Here is a 20,659-nt window from a genome sequence, read left to right on the forward strand (position 1 = left end):
CTATGTCCTCCTTTTCTTTACCATCAGTCTAACCAATGGGAATGGAAATGCTGGCCTCTGATTAAGAAAGACCAAAATAAGAAAAATAAATAAATAAGAAGAAAGACCAATACCAAACCCTCCCCTGTGGGTTTGCTCTGCTTTCTTATGGTCACTCTGGAAAGCATGCAAAAACACTAAGGAAGTGCTTTGAATTTACCAACATTTTTAAGCAATGGAAGTTGAGAACAGAAGATAGCCCAGAGAACTGTTATATGGTTGGAGGTGGGGCAGTGGGGAGAGACAAAGATAAAGAGAAGCCTAGCGATGGAATCTAAGAAGAGAAATGAAGAAAATTAGCTGAGTAACAAATGTTAATCAAATCTTGTTTCCCTCTCATACATATAGTGAAATCACTATAACTTAACAAAACTGAGAAGGTAAGTTTTATTTCCTATAGTTTTGAGTGTTGAGGAAATTGTACATGTTGTCTAAGAAAAGTATTATTGGTTTCTCTTTCAAAAAGAAAAAAGAAAACAGCAGCTTTTTTATGAGGTTGAAACATGCTAAACAGCAGTGTATTAGAAAAAGAAAACAGAGTCATTTCATTCTTCCAAGTCACCAAATATTAAGTGGTCACCTTACGGCCTCATCTCGAAGGCAATGAGCAAAAGAGGAACTTAAAGAAAGTAAATAGGGACTATCAAGAAAATATGCCTGAGCCAGTTGCTAGTAGCTCATGAGTGTAATCATAGCTACTTAGGAGAGTGAGATCTTCAGATCAAGGCTCAAAGCCAGTCCAGGCAGGAAAGCCAGACTCTTATCTCCAATTAACCACCAGAAATGCAGAAGTGTATCTGTGACTGAAAGTGAAACCTTGTGCAAATCAGTTCAGGTACAGTGCCCAGGCCCTGAGCTGAAGCCTATGACAGAAAGAAAGAAAGAAAGAAAGAAAGAAAGAAAGAAAGAAAGAAAGAAAGAAAGAAAGAAAGAAAGAAAGAAAGAAGAGAGAGAGAGAGAAGAAGAAGAAGAAGAAGAAGAAGAAGAAGAAGAAGAAGAAGAAGAAGAAGAAGAAGAAGAAGAAGAAGAAGAAGAAGAAGAAGGAAGGAAGGAAGGGAAAGAGAGAAAGAAAGTTTGAGGGAGGGAGGAAGGGAAGGAAGGAAGGAAGGAAGGAAGAAAGGAAGGAAGGAAGGGAGGGAGGGAGAGAGGGAGGGAGAGGGAGAAAAGAAAGAAAGAAAGAAAGAAAGAAAGAAAGAAAGAAAGAAAGAAAGAAAGAAAGGAAAGAAGGAAGGAGAGGGGGAGAAAAAAAGAAAGAAAGAAAGAGAGAAAGAGAGAGAGAGAGAGAGAGAGAGAGGGAGGAGGGAGGGAGGGGAAGGGAGGGAGAAAAGGAGGAACGGAGGAAGGGAATGTACCTGGCATTGTTTTTTTTACTAACTCTCAATTATGCTTATTAATAAGTATTTACTAGGACCAAAATGTCTTTGTTCTATCCAACACCAAAAGAAGATATTGGAGCGATTACCTCCTTGATGAGCAGCTTCCAGATAGGTGTGATTTCAACATCAATAGTGTTGGGCCCACATATGAGCCTCCTGAAAGGAGAGGTCACAGATCGCTCAGTCACTCAGAGTCACAGGAAATTTATTTCCTGCCCATTCAGAAGAAAGGCTATTCCAAGTTCCCATTCTCATTTCTTGGATCCACTGAAGTCTCCCTTGGGATATAACCTTCCAATCCTTTTGAAACTTCACTTGAGAAAAGCTGGGCACTAGCAGCTCGTGACTATAATCAGGAAATTACTGCTGCTACCAAGGAGAAAGGGGTCTAAAGATCATGGTTTGAAGCCAGCAAGGGTAGGAAAATACGTGAGACTCTTCTCTCCAATTAATTGCCAAAAAGCTGGAATTGGAGTGATGGCGCACGTGGTAGAGTGATAACTTTGAGCTGAAAAGCTAAGAGGCAGTGGTAAGGCCCTGAGTTCAAGTCCCAGTACTGCTTTTTTCCTCCAAGAAAATGATCACTAAGGACTGGAAAGATTCCCTAGTGCCAAAACCACAAAGATGCACATAATAATTCCATTAAACTCAGTTCTCTCCAAGGTCTAAATATTTTTCTAAATGATAACTTGGATGTCAAATATTATCCACTCTCTTGTTCACAGCTGCTATGTTCTCAACTGTTTTTCCCCATTACTGGCTCCATGGAAGTAAAGCAGGATGAGCATTAAGATTTTAATAGAATAAGATAATCTAGGCTTTTAAGAACAAGAAAATCGTGTATCTTTCTTCTTTAATTTTATTGTTAGGGTGATAGACAGTTACATACATAAAGTAGTGAGTACATTTCTTGTTTAACATTGTTACCCTAGCCTACATTTTTCTCCCACTTTCCCTCCCCCAACCCCTCCAATTGTAAAGTTCATTTCCAACTTATTTTCTTGTGAGTATTGCTGTGACACTGGTTCACCCTTTGTACTTAGTCTCACCATTTTGTTGTTCCCCTTTCCTTTCCTAATTCAAATAAACATATATACAATATACCAGGTGCCAAAATTAGATACAGTGACAACAGGGGATAAACTATAGGGGAAAAAAGAAAAATAATTTCACATAGTACATTAAAACCATGAAGAAAAACCACTTGTTTCCATATCCTGGAGTTCATTTGGCTTAGTATCATCTTATATGTCATATAGCTATTGAGCTACTGTGATCCTCTGCAAGGAAAATCCTAGACATATACTAGTTTTCTAAGTGATTCCTTCTTATCAAAAATTGGCTTCATGGTATGAATTCTCAGATATCTGAGTAGTGTATCTCTCTTCTTACCCCTGTTTAGAAGTCCTCAGAAGTACATAAAACACTTTAATATGAGTGGAAAGGTCCTGAACTCTCAAAAATAGCCCAACACACAGAATTATATATCCATCTAATTGAAGACTCAGTAATGTGTTTCTTTGATCTTGCAGAACGATCTGATAGATGCGATTTTGCTGTGCCGAACACTAAGCATACTCATTTTGCTTTCCATGTAGACACTGAGATCAAATAGTTTTGCTGAGCATCTTAAAAGTAGCACTCCTCAATGTTTAGTATAAACACAGATAATCTGAGTGATGAATTCTGAGTCAGTAAAATCAAGGTATGCTCTGAAACTCTGCATTTCTAATAAGCTCTTAGGCAACTCTGATGCCGAAAGGCATGCTGGGTTACTTCTGTGTACTAGAAGGGGGTTCAGGGAACTACAATCATAGAAACTTAGGACCAACAAGGCATCCTCCACCTTTTCACAACTGAGGAATGAAGGCCCAAAGAGAAGAAGGCATTTGCTCAAAGTAACACAGACTCTTGACATGCTGATATCCTCCCTAGTCCTTTTTTCTCTGCTAGTAATTGATTTGGAACTGTGGAGCTACCCAGCTTCCAAGACATTGTTTTGATGCTCTATAATTTCTACCTAATTGTATTGTCATGATATTATATGTATTTCCTGATTGCCATCAGAACAGATTCAACCCTATTATTATCATAACCTTGAGAGGCATCACGTAGAGTAGAAAGTATATTAAACCTACAATCAGAAGTGTGGGACTAGGTTCTTCCTCTCTCTCTTCTCATCTGGGTAACGTTGCTCAGGCCATTAAAACCCTCTGAACCTCAGCTTCCACTTTGTGTGCTGGAAGATCACCTGATCTCACCTAAAAGGTTGCTCAGAAGATGTGTGAGATCACATTCTGGAGACATAAATCTTCAGTGAAGAGAAATTTTTACTGGGATTCCTATTTAAACAGTAACAGTCCTTTTGAGCAAATATAGACAACATGCTTGTTACCTGATCTCCTGTTCTTCTGTTGTCAGACCAGATCCAAATTTTAGATGTATCTTTGTAGAACTGAGCCAATCTTCCAAAGAGCTAAAATAATGAGGAAGATACCTGTTAATGTTAATAGTTTTAAGTTAATATTTTTCTTCCTTGCTTAGAAACAACTTACCCAATTTTTTGGAACTGCCCTTCTAAATTATTCCAAACATATCTTATTTTCTGCACTTTTATGCACCTCACCTGTAAAACAAAAAAAAGCTACTAAGAAAACTGCTAGTGTGTAAAGTAGAGAATCTGCAGCAACTTGGAAACTTCCAAGCATTTGTGGAAGAAGCAAGGATGTAGGGGTTTCATCTTTTCCTAAGTCACTGTCCTTTCTTGCTACCTAGTGAACTTGTTTTCAGAAATTATCATCCAATTTGCCTGGATCATGGGCCTACTACACAGATAAATTCAGGAATCAGTAACACTCAATGTCTCTCTATTCTACTACACCATAACTTCATATGAAAACCAAATATATTCTAGAGAAGGGAATTACAATGCAGAGCTCAATGCCTATGTCAAAGAAATAAAAATATAATAAAGCAAAACCCATCGTCTTAAAATGGTGTAGAGCAGGTGACAGAAGGTGCCACGCAGGAGATTGTATCTGAGCAGCAGTACTGACGAACTGGACGAATTTTGCTCAGATGAGAAGAAACAAGAACATTTCAGAAATTGGACACAAGGTAGTCAAGGGGAGAGAAGGCAAGAGAATAGACTTATTTGACCATAAGTTATCCTGGAGGATAAACTAGGACTCAATTCTGAGCAGTCTTAAATATTAGACTAAGGCATGTAGGTCCTTTTCTCACAAGCAACAGACTCATGGCCTGACCTACAGAAGACACACTGAGGAAGGGATAGCCAGCATCAAAATACTAAGACAGGAAGAACAAATTATTGAGAAAATGCACTCTAAGCAATGAATCTCTGAGGTCGCTACTGGCAACAGAAAGGAAGGGGAATGCTAATGCTATGACAATTTCACCTTCTTACTTTTGATTTCTTTAAATGACTTCATATGGAAATCTGAGCTTTCATGAACTGGTGACCTCACTAATCACCAAAAGAATAAGTTGAACCTCCAATTTTGCTGTGCTGCAATGGATATAACCTCAGATTCATTCACTGAACATATCTGGAGAGCCATTTAACAGATCAATGTCTGGGTTTCACTGCTAAGAGATTGTAATCTGTCTGCAGTGTACCCTAGGTACATTTTTTTTAATTTCTCAAGGTAATTCTAATATGTAGCCAAAATTTGGTGTTCAAAATTTTCTAGTACATTGACATGTATTTGAGAACTTGAACTAAATTTCCCTGCATCCTGGTTTCCCCAGGCATCGAGGGAAGCAACTGGCCAAAGCATGTCTAAATTCCATTTTAGCTCCTTTCTATGTATTCTGCACTTACAAATATTATAATCAGTAAGACCAGTAGATAAGAACTGGAAAGAACACGTAGTTGGTGCATAGTAAGTGCTCCACATACTTTTGATCCAATTAATCTGTGAAAGCTTTCTTAAAGCACATAAACTAGAAATAGGGTTTTAATCTCTAAGCTCCTAGCTTACCACAAACAGGTTGTGAGCTTACTCAGTAAACAAATTGAACAGAGACACATAGTTAATACATCCCAAATAAGAGCATTAAACACGGTAATTTAAAACTTTTACAAAATAGATTTCTTTCAACGAGATCGGTTACAAAATAAATTATTAAAAATATAACCCTATTTTCAATTGCTTTTCAGTGTGCAACTAGCATGATTTATCACTGGTAATAGTGTTTCTTGTACACAGCAGGAGGAAACACTATTTGGTAGTAAGCAACCCTAGGGCTTGCTAACCATGGTGGCCCACAGAGGAAATTCTAACTTCTTACCTTACCACTTAATTTAAGTTGCACTATTCCTTGTGATTTTTGCAAATAGAACTATCTATAACAGCTTCTATTTACTGAGCCTTTTAGAATTGATCACATTCTCATTAGTCTTTCCAGTCATCCTAGAGTAGAGAAGAGATAGCTTTCATCTTCACTTTGCACCTGGAGTTCATTTTGATTATGTCACCCACAAGACTGGCATTTTAGCACTGGATCCATCTGGTCCCAGAACTCAGTATCCCGAAGGCTATATAAGACCCAAGCTAGACTAACAGAAGATCTGAAAAAAATCCTTTGACTTCAAATTTTAAGATGGATAAAGTGAAAGTTATCTATCTACTTTTCATTTCATAAACTCAAATATGTGTGCAGACAAAAAATTCTTAAACTGTAAACTTCCCTGCTCAATTTGAGAATCTACATGGAGAGGCTGTGAAATGACAGACAGAATTATAAACATAATACAACACAAACCATCTGTAGAGGAAGCCATCAAACAGGAGAAATAAAAAGGTTATAGTTACGTTTTTTTTTTTTACCAGCAAGAAATGAATGGGTTGGAAGTGTGACTGAGGTGGTAGAATGTCAACCAGTGAATGAAAGCAAGCATTTCATAGTGAGTTCAAATTCCAGTCGTTGAAAAAAAATAAACGGGGACAAAAATATGATAAAGGGTATCAATGTGTGAAAAGTAATGAACTTAACTATCTGACGAATGTAACTGTAACCCCTCTATACATTACCCCGACAATAAAATTAAAAGAAAATTAAATCATATTAAGTGAAGTAAGCCAGACCCAAAGGAACACAGGCTCAATGGTTTCCCTCATTTGTAATAATTATTACACATTTAGGACTCTCCTAGCAGAGGATTACAATAGCGCAAAACCTAGGTACATAAGATCATATAGAATGAGACTAAATGAAAGGATCTCTAGTATATGGAAACAAAAACTTTATCTTATGTGATTGTTGTTCTTAATGTGTTTAATATGCTATGTTATTTCTCTTCTCTTTTGTTGCTCTTTGTATATACGTTTATTTGTTTATTTGAAATAGGAAAGGGAAGGGGGAAAACAAGATGATTGGGAGGGGATGGGGAAGGGAAATGGGGACAAAAGCATGAGAAGGGGTATCAATGTGTGAGAAGGAATGCACCTACTACCTGGTGAATGTAATTAATTGTAATCCCTCTATACATTACTCTGATACTAAAAAATAAAATAAAATAAAGAAAATTAAAGGAAATGGAATGTCCCACTAGCTTCCTGCAATTTCTGAAGCCAATCTTCAGTGTAAGATAGATGACTCAAGTCTACACCTTTTCTGCATCTTTCTGATTTCCCCAGAAGTAAGGCCTCTCTACTAGAAGTTTATTAGTTTTCTCATCACCCTCAGAGCCTTCGGAACTGTTAAAAAATGCTAACAATAGTATTTGCAAACTGTGGTTGGAATTCATTTTCTCACTTCCTAGAACTTCAGACCAGGAAACAATAACTGGGCAACCTAATGTCTGCTGTCAAGCGAGTTTCATCTTTCTACTCAAGAATCAGGAAGATTTGGTCTCTCAGCAGAGCAAGGATACACTCATGTACTTAATAGATACAAAGCAAGTATATTATTAAGTACTGGAAGTTTTTAAAAGTTTCCACAAATGAGTTTATTGCAATGAGATTGATTGAAAGATGCATTATTATTTTAAGACATATCCATTTGATATTTGAAATTGGAGTACTGAAAACACATTGGAGCATGTAAGCACCTCTGCCTATCAGGAGAAGCCCCGGGGGTCCATTTCATGCACAATCCTACATAAGGAGCCTTAGATCTCCTCTAGGCCTTCACTAAAAACTCAGCACCATTGTTTAGTACATACTTTTATAGTTCCTTTCATGAAAAAGGCCTAAATAGTTAATATCTTGGGATTCTTACTGTCATTAGTGTCAAAATGACTGATCCTATAACATCTGCTGTGACATTAATGAAGTTTCAAATACAGCTCATTGAAGCTCACAAATCATCTTAATAGCCATCTTCACATTCTGGGTCCTCATTTTATAAATAGGGAGCTCACCACTCAGAGAGACACTATGTCATAAGTAGATAAATGGAGACGCCCAACCTGGACATCATTTTTTTTTCATTCCAAGAACTGTTCCTCACATTCTGCCTGTCTATTTGTGAATTTCCTCATTTTCTTTCCGACTTATTTGCTTGATACAATTAAAGATGTAATTCACTTCAGGAAACAGCTACTGTGAGGCCATGTCCATGGGCTGATTTGGGAAGCTTATTTCTTCAGGTGAATGGCTCACCTAAGAATTTAGGCTCTCTGCTCCTTGGAGGAGCTTGGTCCATTTTGTTTTTGTTTGTTCTGGGCAGTTAAGACAACTGAGTGATAACAATTGATGAAAGAGATATCACTCAGCAGTTGACTTTTCTTATTTTAAAAACTTGACCTTACAATTTATAAAACTAAGTTAAAACACCATATATACATCCACAGATATAAAAGAAGGGGTTCTAACTTCTATGCTTTTAATATAAATCTTAGCTAGACATAATCCAAGAAGTACTAAATTAATGTGGCGAAAGGGAATAACCCGAATACATTTCAATAACCAAGTTCAATCTACATAAGTAAATACCCTGGGATATTCCTCCATGGTTACTTATAATGTAAGATTAATCCTACCGGCAGTGCACATATCATCATTCAGGCAAGGATGCTAGGACAAAGGGTAAACTAATTCAGCACTGCTACTCCCTGGACACTATGTTGAAAATGAACTATATAACTTGGTGTAAGAGGCAGTTCCGGAGGAAAAAAATCTGGGAGAAAATGAGGGAGGAGTTACACTATTCAAAAAGAAATATCCTCATTACCTGACTTACATAACTGTAACCCCCTTAGACATCACCTTTACAATAAAAAAAATTTCAAAAAAAGTCAACATGTTGAACATCTACAATGTAACTGACATTTATTGATCTTTCTTTGATATATTGAGTTTTATCAATATTAGAGATAGACATTCTTATCATTTTACAGATCAGCAAACTAAAGTTCAGCCGAGTTCAGAAGTTGGACCAAGGTCGCACCACTCAGATGGATAATAGTGAGACTGAATTGAGCTCTGTTTGACTACAACACCCAGGCTTTGTCAAGTGATATATACTGTCAAATGAAGGCTGGTGTCCTGGAAGACCTGAATTTGTCCTTAATGTCTGAGAAGAGAAAAGGCTGAGTTTCTATCATCATCATAGCCATAAGCTTTCTTACCTTTAGTTCTGGTTTTTGGATGGCTCTATTTATGATGTACTCCTCATCTGTGATGAGAGGGTGATCAGGAGTAAGACCAAAAGTGCTGCTTAATGATGACAAGTAGACCCAGAGTACCTTTTTCCTAGAGTAAGTTTGGAATTCATCCTGAGGAAATAGACAAGAAAATCCCCATGAAGTTAAGAGAACTCATCAGGCTAAAATTCAACCTGAAGGGGGAAAAAAAAATATTAGGTAGGTAATTTTGGAAGTGTACTGAGTTAGTGAGCATGCTCTTGAAATAGGATGGTGGGTGGGGGGGAGGAATCTTGTCATTTTCAAATGGGAATCTGGACATGAGTAGGAGGCAGTATCACATATAACAAAGCTTGAGAGGGAAAGGCACATTCTCAGAGGAGAGTGCATTTCTTCCATGGTCTTCCAGTCCATAAGATTACAGCTAAATTCAAATTTTTCTCACGCAGAAAAATAAAAGGAAGGATTTCTGTGAACCTTCAAGAGTGAGGAATCTAAATCAACTGAATCATCCCCATCACAATCTAATAACTCCAGGCTTTATTCACATAGTAGTAAATGCTGAGCAAGGCTTCAAGCCCCAATACTGGCACAAATTCCACCTCTTCTAGAGCCAACCCTTTCGCATACTCTCACCAGAAGTGGAGATAAGAACCCAAGCCTGTCACCCTGCTACTTCTTGAAAATGTTAACGGATGCCCTTTACACTCATAATGTTTCCTAGATAGACTTGCAGGTCATCTCATCTAGATCATTTCACAATCCTCCTAAATCTCCTTGCTTTCTTGTGGCTATCTCTCTCTACTTGATGACAGAATATTGAATGGCTAAGAAATATTGACAGCTTGGATGGAGCGTGCCCAAATATAAATACCAAGATATTAGCACAGGAAGAATGAAACCTACTTGAACTCATCTTTTTCGGTTTACTGACGACCTCATAACAGGGGGGCGGGGGAAACAACCAAGTACAGTCCTGAGAAACAAACCACAATGATACCTGAGAAGCTGATGTAATCATAATAGTCAGTGCCTGATTATGTAAAGTCTAAACATAATGCTCACTTGGGTGTTTGACAAATATAAGGAGCTAAGCAGCATGAGACAGGAAGTCAAGTCCAGGAAGTCAATGTTTGGGGAAACAGTCACCACCATACCTATGTGTGCCTTGAAGATAGATCAGAACTGATTCTGCAAAGGAGAGAAAGGAGAGGTCACAATCTCTGCTATTGATCCTCCTCAAGGGAAGTAGTTTTTGTCAAGTCTCACCTATTCATCCTTTTCTACTTAGTGTATGCTATAGCTGCTGCCTCGGCTGGAATACATTCCCTCATTTGTCTCCAAAGACTTTACCTGGCTTCATCTTAACCATTTCCTCTGGACCCAGGTCAAAGATCAGTTCCTGAGATTTGTTCTTTTTCTGAGTGATCTTTCCTGTAAGGATACTCAATGTTCTTACCAGTCTTTCTTTTGCCTGACAATCTTATCCTCTTACATATGTCTGTGTTCCAGCCAGACATAGTACCAATTCTGAGAAGGAAAAAGAAAGGAAGCTAGAGCTAAGGGAATGAAGGAGACAGAGGAAGAAAGAGAAAGAGAAAGTAAAGACAAAAAATAGGGACATGTTGGAGAATAGGGGAAAGGAAAACGGCCTTACTAGAAATTTGAAAGTTTATGAATCAATTATACTTAAGTCTGATGGAATTAGCTAGGCACTGTGATACACACCTGAAATCCCAGCACTTGGGAGATGGGCAGGAAGTTCTCAAGTTGAAGACCAATCTGGACTACTTGACAAGGCCCTACCCACCAAAAAATTACCTGGCAGATAAATTATTATGTGGAAAGAAAGATATATAAAAATCAAACCAAATGAAATTTTTACTTTCAGAGCTTGAGTAACTTAGGTGACTAAATTTCTGGTAACTAAGCCAACAAACTGGTGGACATATTCTAGGTAGGGTAGAATAAAAGGCCACCTCTCTAGAAGACACATAGACTCAGTTCAATGTTAAGTAGGTTGACCTCATCAAAAGGGGACGGTACTCAGGGCTGGGAGTTTGGCCTAGTGGTAGGGTGCTTGCCTAGCATTTCTTTGGTATCACATACATAGAATAAGCTGGAAATGGGGCTGTGGTTCAAGTGGTAGAGCTCTAGCCTTGAGAAAGTCCAAGGGCAATGCTCAGGCCCTGAGCTCAAGCCCATAGACTAGCAAAAAAGAGGGTTGGGGGAGGAGATACTGCAGAAATACCTGACTTTCTAAAAGTAAGGACCAAATGGGAAAACACGTATGTACATACATACTTGCCAAACTAAATCAAAGTGTATATGATTCTGTTTTCTAAATAACAACAACAGTAATTATGGCCTCAAAACTATATGTCTTAACATTTTTCATAAACCAGCTCAATTTCTGGCTGATTATTTTCATAGAACTACATATTCCTACTTCTTCAACAATGGCATTTTGCCCTAATATCTTTGAAATAAGGTACTAGTCGAAATCATAAAACTATTACAGATTCAGTTCGATGTATATAGTTGAGTAAAGTAAGAACAAAACACCTGCTAGAGTCTATAGAGAAGGAATTCTAAGCCAGGGACCACTGCCTTCAAACAACCTCTAAGCAAGCAGAAGGAAAAGTATAGAAAGAAACGTAACAGAGTGAGGAAATCCTTACGACTCCATCAAAACTAGGTTTGAGTTCTTTGCCTACATGATCTGCCTGTCCCTAACATCACCTTTTAACTTTTGCCCTGTGGGATTCAAAAAAGTCTTTCTGACTTTACTGACTTAGTTAAAAAGATGGAATCATACCATACATGTCAATCTCTCTTAGGTAACACTATTCATAGTTGAGTTTTTGTGCCATCATCCCATGAGCTCCATGAATACTGTCTTTATTTGTCATTCTTTTTCCCTGATTCACACCTGCACATGAATGAGCTCTATGTCTCATGTCAACTGGAACTCAATGGATTTATGAAGGAAGGAGAAATGGAGGGAGGTCCTAATATTTGGTAGGTGGCAGACTTGTTTGTTCTGTTACCTCATCTGTATAATAGATGTGACAATGCCCATTTTCCAGGTTCATGCATGGAATTTTAATAAAAGGCACTTTATGAATAGCACAATAGTCAGACAGATAGCTCAAAGAGATAGCAGGACAGGTGAATAAGTCCCTATACATCAGGGACAGGGAGTGAATTAACAACAAAAACACAATAAAGAAGATGATATGTGGTTGAAGGATAAAGACGTGTTTTGATAAGTGGTTGTTTTTGTTTTTTGTTCTATTGAGGATTGAATTCAGAGCTTCCTACCTGCTAGGCAAGCATTCTACTATTTGAGTTATGCCCTCAGCCCTTTTGCTTTTAGTTTGTTTTTCAAACAAGAGGGTCAGTCCAACTCCTGACACTGGAAGGCTCCTCTCGCCACCTCCAGAGTATCTGGGACCACAGAAATGTGCCACTATGCATGGTGTCTATATCTAGAGAGAAACAACATTAAATCCTAACTAGGCTTTCTCTTCAAAAAGACAGGGATCTTTATTCTGTTCAGAACCAATAGTAACATCTAATATTCCGTTGGTGTTCTATAAATACCTATTGAGTGAAATAGCAAGTGGATGAATATGAGAGAGGCAATATCAGAAGAAATTTTATTAATAAAAGCATGGGGAAATAGTGTCATGCTGATATGGGGGCATGAATTGTGAGAGAACACACCTCAGAGGAGGAGGAATGGAAAGAGATCAGTAAACATCAGTGTTGCTGACTGAAGAGACTCTTTCTGGACTGGAGGGCTTTAAGATGCAACTTGGGTGACTAATTTGCAGAGTTTCTACATTTTTAACTAAAGCTTCCCCAACCTTGACATCTTTAACTAAAACTGGATGGGGAAACCTGTGAAAACATGAAAATGAAGTGCTTTGAGTCAGGCCTTATATATCTGTTCATCACACAGCTCTCCTCTGTGCACGCATCATAGGCTTTGACAGTCTGTGACATTTAATAACAAAGACGAAAAAAATGTGTTTATTGTTATAACCAAGATGGAAGCTATGGAAATCATCAGGAGCATTTAATTCAAACCACCAGTGAATGGCAATCATGTAATTTGCATAGAAACGTAACATCGCTACAGATACTGCTTTCAAATTTAGAAATGCATGAGTGACATGCCTCTTTAAAATTTATAAAAATAAAAAAATATACTCACTCTTATCTTTTGGAGAAAATCTTCTGCTTAATAAGAAAGAGGGAACTGAAAATAAATTGGATACTAAAGATTTTCAGTAAGTACAACATGACTTTTTTTAATGTTAGAAAATAACAACCTAATCAGCATCTGTCGTACTGATCTGTAATCTTACCAGTGTGAGATTGATGATAAATACCGAGCACTGATTTTTTTAATAACATGAAGAACAGATATGCAACAAATTTTCAGGTAGGAGTCACCAACTGTCCTTAATGGAAAATTGTTACATCTAGCTATTATAATATAATTCAAATAAAATAGTTTTTAAGTTATTTTATACAAACAACCCAACAGCATATTTGAAGCCCAGAACATATTTTCAATCTAAATTTCAAAGAGTCAGAATGTTTGAAATAATTGAGTTCTTGTCTAATTATATAAAGACTAATTTAGGACCTCATTTATTTGGAGAGTCTCTGGCTGAGAAAAATCCATTTAAAATGACACACGAGAGCAGGTAATTACACAATTAAAGTTGAAATCAAGATGGAAAAGGTAAGATGGGGATGACTTGAGACTGTCTGCTTAGCTCTGGGGTGAAGGGGACAATAAAACTTGGGGAGGTACTTAATAGACTCTCATAGATGCAAAGATGGGACCAGTGCTTTCCTGAGTCTTTTTGATGTATGTAGAGTTGTGCAACTGACCACGTACATAGAAAATGTCACCTGCTAGCGCAAGAAGACTCAAGATTCACAGCGGTGTGATACCTTCTCCTACGAATATCTCTGGAGGGTGTGGCAAGTTTGTTGGGTGATAAATTCAGGCACATGATCCAGATGCCAGGACCAGTGGATGCAGACAGATGTGACTTGAATACAGCAAACTTTTCTTTCTGAGAGGCTTTGTGAGCTACCCAAGCAAGAAGGCACACACACACTTAAAATGGTCTTTGAGAAGGTGTTTCGTGGTCTGGAAATCATTTTTAAATATGCAATCTCTCTCTCCATCCTCACACCAGCCCAAGGAAAGACAAAGTACTTCACTAACCCCTTTCACCACTGAGGGCATGGATGTCCTAAAACGTTAGGAAATGAAGTGAAGGTGCTAGGGCAAGTAGTTAAACTTTTGACTCCAGATCTCCCAAGTCTGCCACTATGTAGCTATTTTATTTATTTTTTCATTCTTAGTTGGTGTTTCTCTCTTTTACTTTCTTTCATTTTCCTTTTATTTGTTTTCCTCTCCAAGTCTTTGTTTTCCTCCCGTTCCTTCCCGTCTCCTGGCCCACGTCCTCCTCTTATCCATGACCTGACCACATGCAGCCTCTTAGAGTAGTACTCAGGCAACTAGACTGCCAGTTCCTAAAGCTGCAGCTGAGAGACTCTTCCAAACAGCACAGGCCACTCTGCTTCTGCCATAGTACATCCATTGACCTGTAGGAACCATTTGGAAGCAGTTGAAGTTTCCTTAAGAGGGAATTTTCATTTTTTCTCATGCTAGAAAATAAGAGTCTCATTGGTTCTCAGATTCACATACATGCTTATGTCTTTCATAAAACTAGCCTCTCCCATATGAAAAGTGTTAGTACATATGAATAGCACTTTACTAAGTCTGGGTTACTCTTCTTGAGACTATATAAATACCTATTGCCTGGGCCATAAGTCTTGGGTCCTCTCCCAAAGATCCATTGAGCTAATTAATGAGACCTATGACTATTTTATAGCAATTTTTTCAATATGTGGTTTCTTATATTCTTACCAGAAGCATGAGCATTGTCTGAGAACTTTTTTAAAAGGGCAATCTTGGGCCCAAATCCTAATCTAGTGGACCTGAAAATCTAAGGAATGGTTTTAGTGGTTTGGGTTAGCAGGCCCTCTTGATTATTCCAATGCCAACTGATTCTCAATATTGAGAACCAATGGCCTCAGTGTGGTTCAGTGGAATGGGTCCTGCACCAAGATCTAAGGACACATGCCACTACGTCCTTGTTCAACTTCTCCCTCACATTGAGCTCAACTGGATTGTGCCACCAACCCGGGTCCCATGTCCTCATTCATCAAATGAAGAGTGAGTCCTTAAAGGGGCCAAGATCCAGAATGGAGCAAGCCAACAATGACAAATTTTATCCAATTCTATATCTCACTGTACATTATTCCAATCTGCACAGTAGGGTTTCGTGATTGTTGTTGATAATTTTGTTCTTATTGTTTAGGAATTGTTTTCAGCCAGATATAAGGATCCAGGTGCATAAATAAATGTTTATTTAGAAAAACCATTATACATGGAAAGAAGTTAAGCTACTAACAGTCTGATTTATCTAAGTTGGCTTTTCTTCTGGGCATTTAGGCTGGTGCCTTGTTAGATACAATCAGGACATCAGCCAGAAGAAAGTTCTCCAAGAGATTGCCCATTGTCATTTTCCCTAGTACAAATATTGGGGTCATCCCCTCGGTCACTCCATTTAACGAGGTCATCTTGTAGGAACTGGTAAGGTAGCAATTACTGTGTTAGGAATTCCTTCCCTATGACTGTCCTGCAGGAACGCGTCTTCAACGCATCGTGCTCTGAATGCAACGAGGAAGTGGGATGAAACAAATACTTTCAGAGACCCTCACCTAACGCCACAGCCCTGGACCAGCAGACAGCAACAACAACCTCAAGGACAAGATGGCTACATTTTTGCCCTAGTATGTCTGCAGAATGCAACACACTATCTACACTTACAGCTCTTTCAAATCAGCAGGGAAGACAGCATCATTTTTAAAGGGGTGCTCTTTCTCCCGCCCCTTCCCTTAGAGGTCACTGTGAATGCATCAGGTCTGGAGGTATGAGCCAGTAGGAATTTTATAGCTTGGCTGAACTACTTGCTCTGCTCTAACATTCACAAAATTCACTATTTTAAAAGGAATCCCTGTGAACATAGGTCTTAATAAGTCACATCATACAAAAAATAATTTTTTTGTGCCAGTACTGGGACTTGAACTCAAGACTTGACCACTGTCCCTTAGCTTTTGTGCTCAAAGCTGACTGGCCTCAACTCCACTTCTGCATTTTTTGTCTATCACTTGGAGATCAGAGTTCCTGCCAGACTTTGCTGAATGGCACTCCTCAGATCTCAGCCTCCTAACTCGCTAGAATGATAGGTGTGAGCCTATGACTAAATGCAAAGGTGTGATGGATCCTCAGACCTCTAAGACAGGAGCTTCTGTCACCTGCCATGTGTGCATCCTCCTCAGCCATTTCTCAATGCAATATCCAGGAGAAAAGGACCCCAGCTGGGAAACCAGGTGCACACTTACTGTGGTTCTCAGCAACACGACATCTGCTTCCTGCAAGGAACATGGGACACAGTTGGCCCATACATGCCAAGCCGGTCTCCAGTAAAACACCAGGGAGAGCATTCCAAGTGAGAAAATGGATCCAGCCAAACAGAGAGCTTGACGGCAGCCTTGAGTCCGATAACCAAATATTTCCTGAAACAGAATCAAAATGACTTTAAATATTTAATAAACAGTAAATGAACAGATGCCAATTTGAGTGTTGAAATAGAAACCGAGAAAAAATAGATATGTGTGAAGAGCTGGCAGAGCAGGGAGCAGAAAGAATGGGGCAAGATTCCTAAAATAGACATTTCAGATATAGACTATGACCTTCAATAAGGAGCCATCTAGCCAGGACGTCTGTGATCGACAATAGAAGCATTAGCTATCCTGGGCCAAGCATTGGCTCAGCTCCCCAGAGATGCAGATATGTGATCAGGATGATCCTGATCCCTGTATTCTTCTTGCAGTGACATTGTATTACTCTCACTTTTTGACTGATAAGATTGAACTCAGAACAGCCAATGGGATGACATATTGAAAGCCACTTAACTACGAGTTCTACTGCTATGACTCAAATCTAAGTCTTTCAGCTTCCAAACCTTGATCCACATCTGTAACAAACATGACTATAAGCCAAGCAGGAAGACTAGCTAATGAGCTAATGACAGTGATCATAGGGCCCTGGGGGCTGTGGACAGGAAGAAAATCTTTGGGGAAAGGTTTTGTCAAGAGGACTTTATCAGTAGAGGATTAACAGCTAAACTTTTCCCTTGAGAATATGGGGGTTAGTTTATATGGTCCCATGTTTCTTCCTTATATGGTTACAAAAATGACTTTACATCAAGAAACAGAAACCAGACTTGTTTACCAAAATGTAAATGCCACTGAGCCTAAGTGCCATGAGCAGATATTGTTAGGTTATGGCAAATATAAATTTGAACAAGGTAAAAGTTTCATCTCTAATCCATGCACAAAATACATAGACGTCTTCCTTCTAAGAAAAGTACAGGCAGAATAGAAAACTAGCCCTGAATGTTATGGCTTTAGTCCCACAACTACATTCCACAGACATAGGTAAGCCGTTATGAAGATTATAATTGCTATACTTGGGGAAGATGTTCCTTACTGAAGTGCCTGAGACATCTTGGTTCCTTAGAGCTGCCACTTGCTGAATATGTGACCCTCATCATCTCTCAGTTTGTCATCCATAAAATGGAGTCATAGTACTCACTTTACAAGAGTAAATGAATGAATGTGTGGGTATACCGCTGCTATGACTTGAGGTGATTTCCCTGACATTGACTTGAAATTCTGGCCCTGGCATATTGGCAATTAGATCCAAGAGTTGCTATGGTTAATAATTCTTCTCCTATTAGGAGTACATCTTAAATTAAGGACTAGAACAACAATTTGGCATCTACGGTCTTCTCTATCTCACTTGATACAGACTTCATTATTATTCCAGGAGTTGGTAGCTCAGACCTATAATCCTAGCTACTAAAGAAGCTGAACACTAGAGGAATGAAAATTGAAGCCAACTTAGACAGAAAAAGCCATAGGACTCCATATTTTGAAATAACTGGCAAAAAGCTGGTCTGCAAGTAAGGTTCAAATTGAACAGCAGTGTAAGGCCTTAAATCCAAATCCCATAGCTAGTGAAAAAGGAAGAGGAGGCAAAGGAGAAGAAAAGTTTCTGTGATCTTTGGTTCAAAGCTTTTCTCATTTGTAATTATTAGGCACATCCTATTACAAGCAGCACATACAAATGCTGAATAACATCCTTAGGCATTGTCTACAGTGGGTATACTTTTATAAAATGCTCACATTAACTCAGAAATGCGAGCTCTTGAGTTACTTTGCAGTGTAAAATGTATGTCCTGCATGAGTTTGTTTTTGCCCCAAGCTCAAGCCATTGCTCTTCAAATGCCAAGGCTGGAATGCATTAATGCTCTGTTAATCCCACACTGAGCAGATCCCAGTTCTGAGTTTTCTCTATGTCCTGAGTTCATCCATCATCTTTTCCCCTGTGCTTTACAGTGTTGCTACATTTTGGCACAGTTCACCTCCCAAACCTCATCATTTTATCACTTTTTTACAAACATAGTTAAAAGGTTACTTATGGAACTGAGTACGGTGGCTTAATCCTGTTATCCAAGCGACTTGGGAGGCAGAGATCAGGTGACTGCAGTTCAAGGTTAGCCTAGGCAAAAATAAGTTCAAGAGACTTTATCTCAATGGCTGGGCATGGTTGGTATGTGTGTTATCCCGGCTACTGGGGCTGTGGCCTCAGTGGCCACAAGGTAACACAAGTAGGAGGAACAAATACCAGGCTGAGAGAAAAAAAGAAAACCTTACCTGGAAAACAACTAATGTAAATGGATGTTGGAGGTGTGGCTCAAGTGGTGAAGCACATGCCAGGCAAGAACAAGAGCCTGAGTTCAATTGCCAATACCAAAAAAGAAGGGAAAAAAAAAAAACTTCCTTATCTTACCAGACAGCGGAACCACCATATAATCTTTATCTCTCTCAGTTTTCTGTGCCATCACACTGGCCTCTCTATTATCACCTGTTCTGTTATGGTCTATGCAACAAAATCCCTATGTAATTTGAGAGGTTTCTTCATGCTTATTATTAAGAGAAAGTAGGCAGGAATTATTTACCTTCATTATCCAGTAAAGAAAACTTAAGTTCAAAGTTATTACATAAAGTAACAGCTATTTTAGTAACTGTTACTGATAACAATGCTAACAGCTAACATTTACAGAGCACTTGAATGTCCTTTGCCAATTATTTCACATGCATTACTCAGTTTGGTTAAGAAGATTAAATAAGTTTCCACATAGCTCAGAAGTAATTCAAAATGGAGACTCTAGTCTAGACATTTGTAGCACATGGAAGATCACGTGCACTGGCCATACCTACTTTTAGCCTCCTCCTTATTTTACCTTTAATTTCATATTCATTTAACAAATGTTTATTAAAATGTCAGCCAGCTGGGTGCTGGTTAGACTGTGATTCACAGAATTTGGTATTACTAGCTGGGCACTGATGGCTTCTGCCTGTAATCCCAGCTACTCAGGAGGCTGAGATCTGAGGACTGCTGTTCAAAGCCAGTGCCAGCAGGAAAGTTCATATGACTCTTATCTTCAATTAACCAGCAAAAAGCCAGAAGTGCACTAGGCATGGAGGCTCACGTCTATAATCCTAGCTACTAAGGAGACTGAGAGCTGAGGATCAAGGTTCAAAGCTAACCCGAGCACAAAAAAGACCTGACACTCTTATCTCCAATTAACCTCTATAAAATGGGAAGTAGGACTTAGCTCAAGGGGAGGGCGGTATCCATGAGCTGAAGCACTCAGGGACAATGCCCAGGCCCAGGGTTAGTTTGGTAGCCTTGAGCTAAAGAAGTGAGGAACAGTGCCAGGCCAAATTCAAGTCCTATGAACCACCACAAAAAAAAAAAAAAAAAAAAAAAAAAACAGACAGAAGTGGAAGTATGGCTCTAGTGGTAGAAGACCATCTTTGAGTGAAAAAGCCAATCAGAAACATGAGGCCTTGAGTTCAAGTCCAATTACCAATACAAAAATACAGCGTATCAGCCAAATACCAAGTATGGCCAAAAGCAAAGACAAATAAGACAATATCTCTAACCTTCAGGAGCTCATTAGTTGGGAAGAAAATCACAAACGATAAGATAAAACAAAACAGCAATGAAAAGGTTATGCAAGAAGATGAATAAAATGTCATCTGAATGAGATTCTGTGAATAATTACACTAGAGCTTGTTGCCAGTGGTTCATGAGTGCGATCCTAACTACTCGGAGGCTGAGATTGAAGGATTGCAATTCAAAGGCAACCTGTGAGACTCTTATCACCAGCTAACTACCCAAAAACCTTAAACAGAGCTGTGGCTCAAGTAGTAGAACACTAGCCTTGAGCAAAAAATGTCAGGGACATCACCCAGGCCCTGAGTTCAAACCCCAGGACCACTGCAGATATTAACAGCAGCACTAGTAGTAACAATTATAGAATAACAGAGGACCAGAGCATCCTAAGCAAACCAAGTACCGCCTCCCTATAAGCCCACAGTGCTATTCTGAAAGCTT

The 20,659-nt window shown here is 38.8% G+C and overlaps 1 protein-coding gene across 3 annotated transcripts in view; it reads right to left on the bottom strand.

Moving 5' to 3' along the window:
* The window catches only part of Atp13a4 (ATPase 13A4), a 119,789-nt gene that overhangs the window by 66,300 nt on the left and 32,830 nt on the right, over window positions 1-20,659 (bottom strand). For all 3 annotated transcript variants that reach the window (XM_090343988.1, XM_090343993.1, XM_090343995.1), the window contains exons 2-6: window positions 16,531-16,704; window positions 9,013-9,159; window positions 3,971-4,041; window positions 3,811-3,891; window positions 1,502-1,571 (exon numbers count right to left, since the gene is read on the bottom strand). In XM_090343988.1, coding sequence (XP_090200114.1) covers window positions 1,502-1,571; window positions 3,811-3,891; window positions 3,971-4,041; window positions 9,013-9,159; window positions 16,531-16,704 — 543 coding nt within the window. The remainder of the gene's footprint in view (window positions 1-1,501; window positions 1,572-3,810; window positions 3,892-3,970; window positions 4,042-9,012; window positions 9,160-16,530; window positions 16,705-20,659) is intronic.

The sequence above is a fragment of the Megascapheus bottae genome, chromosome 1 (assembly GCF_031878675.1).
Source record: "Megascapheus bottae isolate mThoBot1 chromosome 1, mThoBot2.hap1, whole genome shotgun sequence".
Lineage (NCBI taxonomy): Eukaryota > Metazoa > Chordata > Mammalia > Rodentia > Geomyidae > Megascapheus > Megascapheus bottae.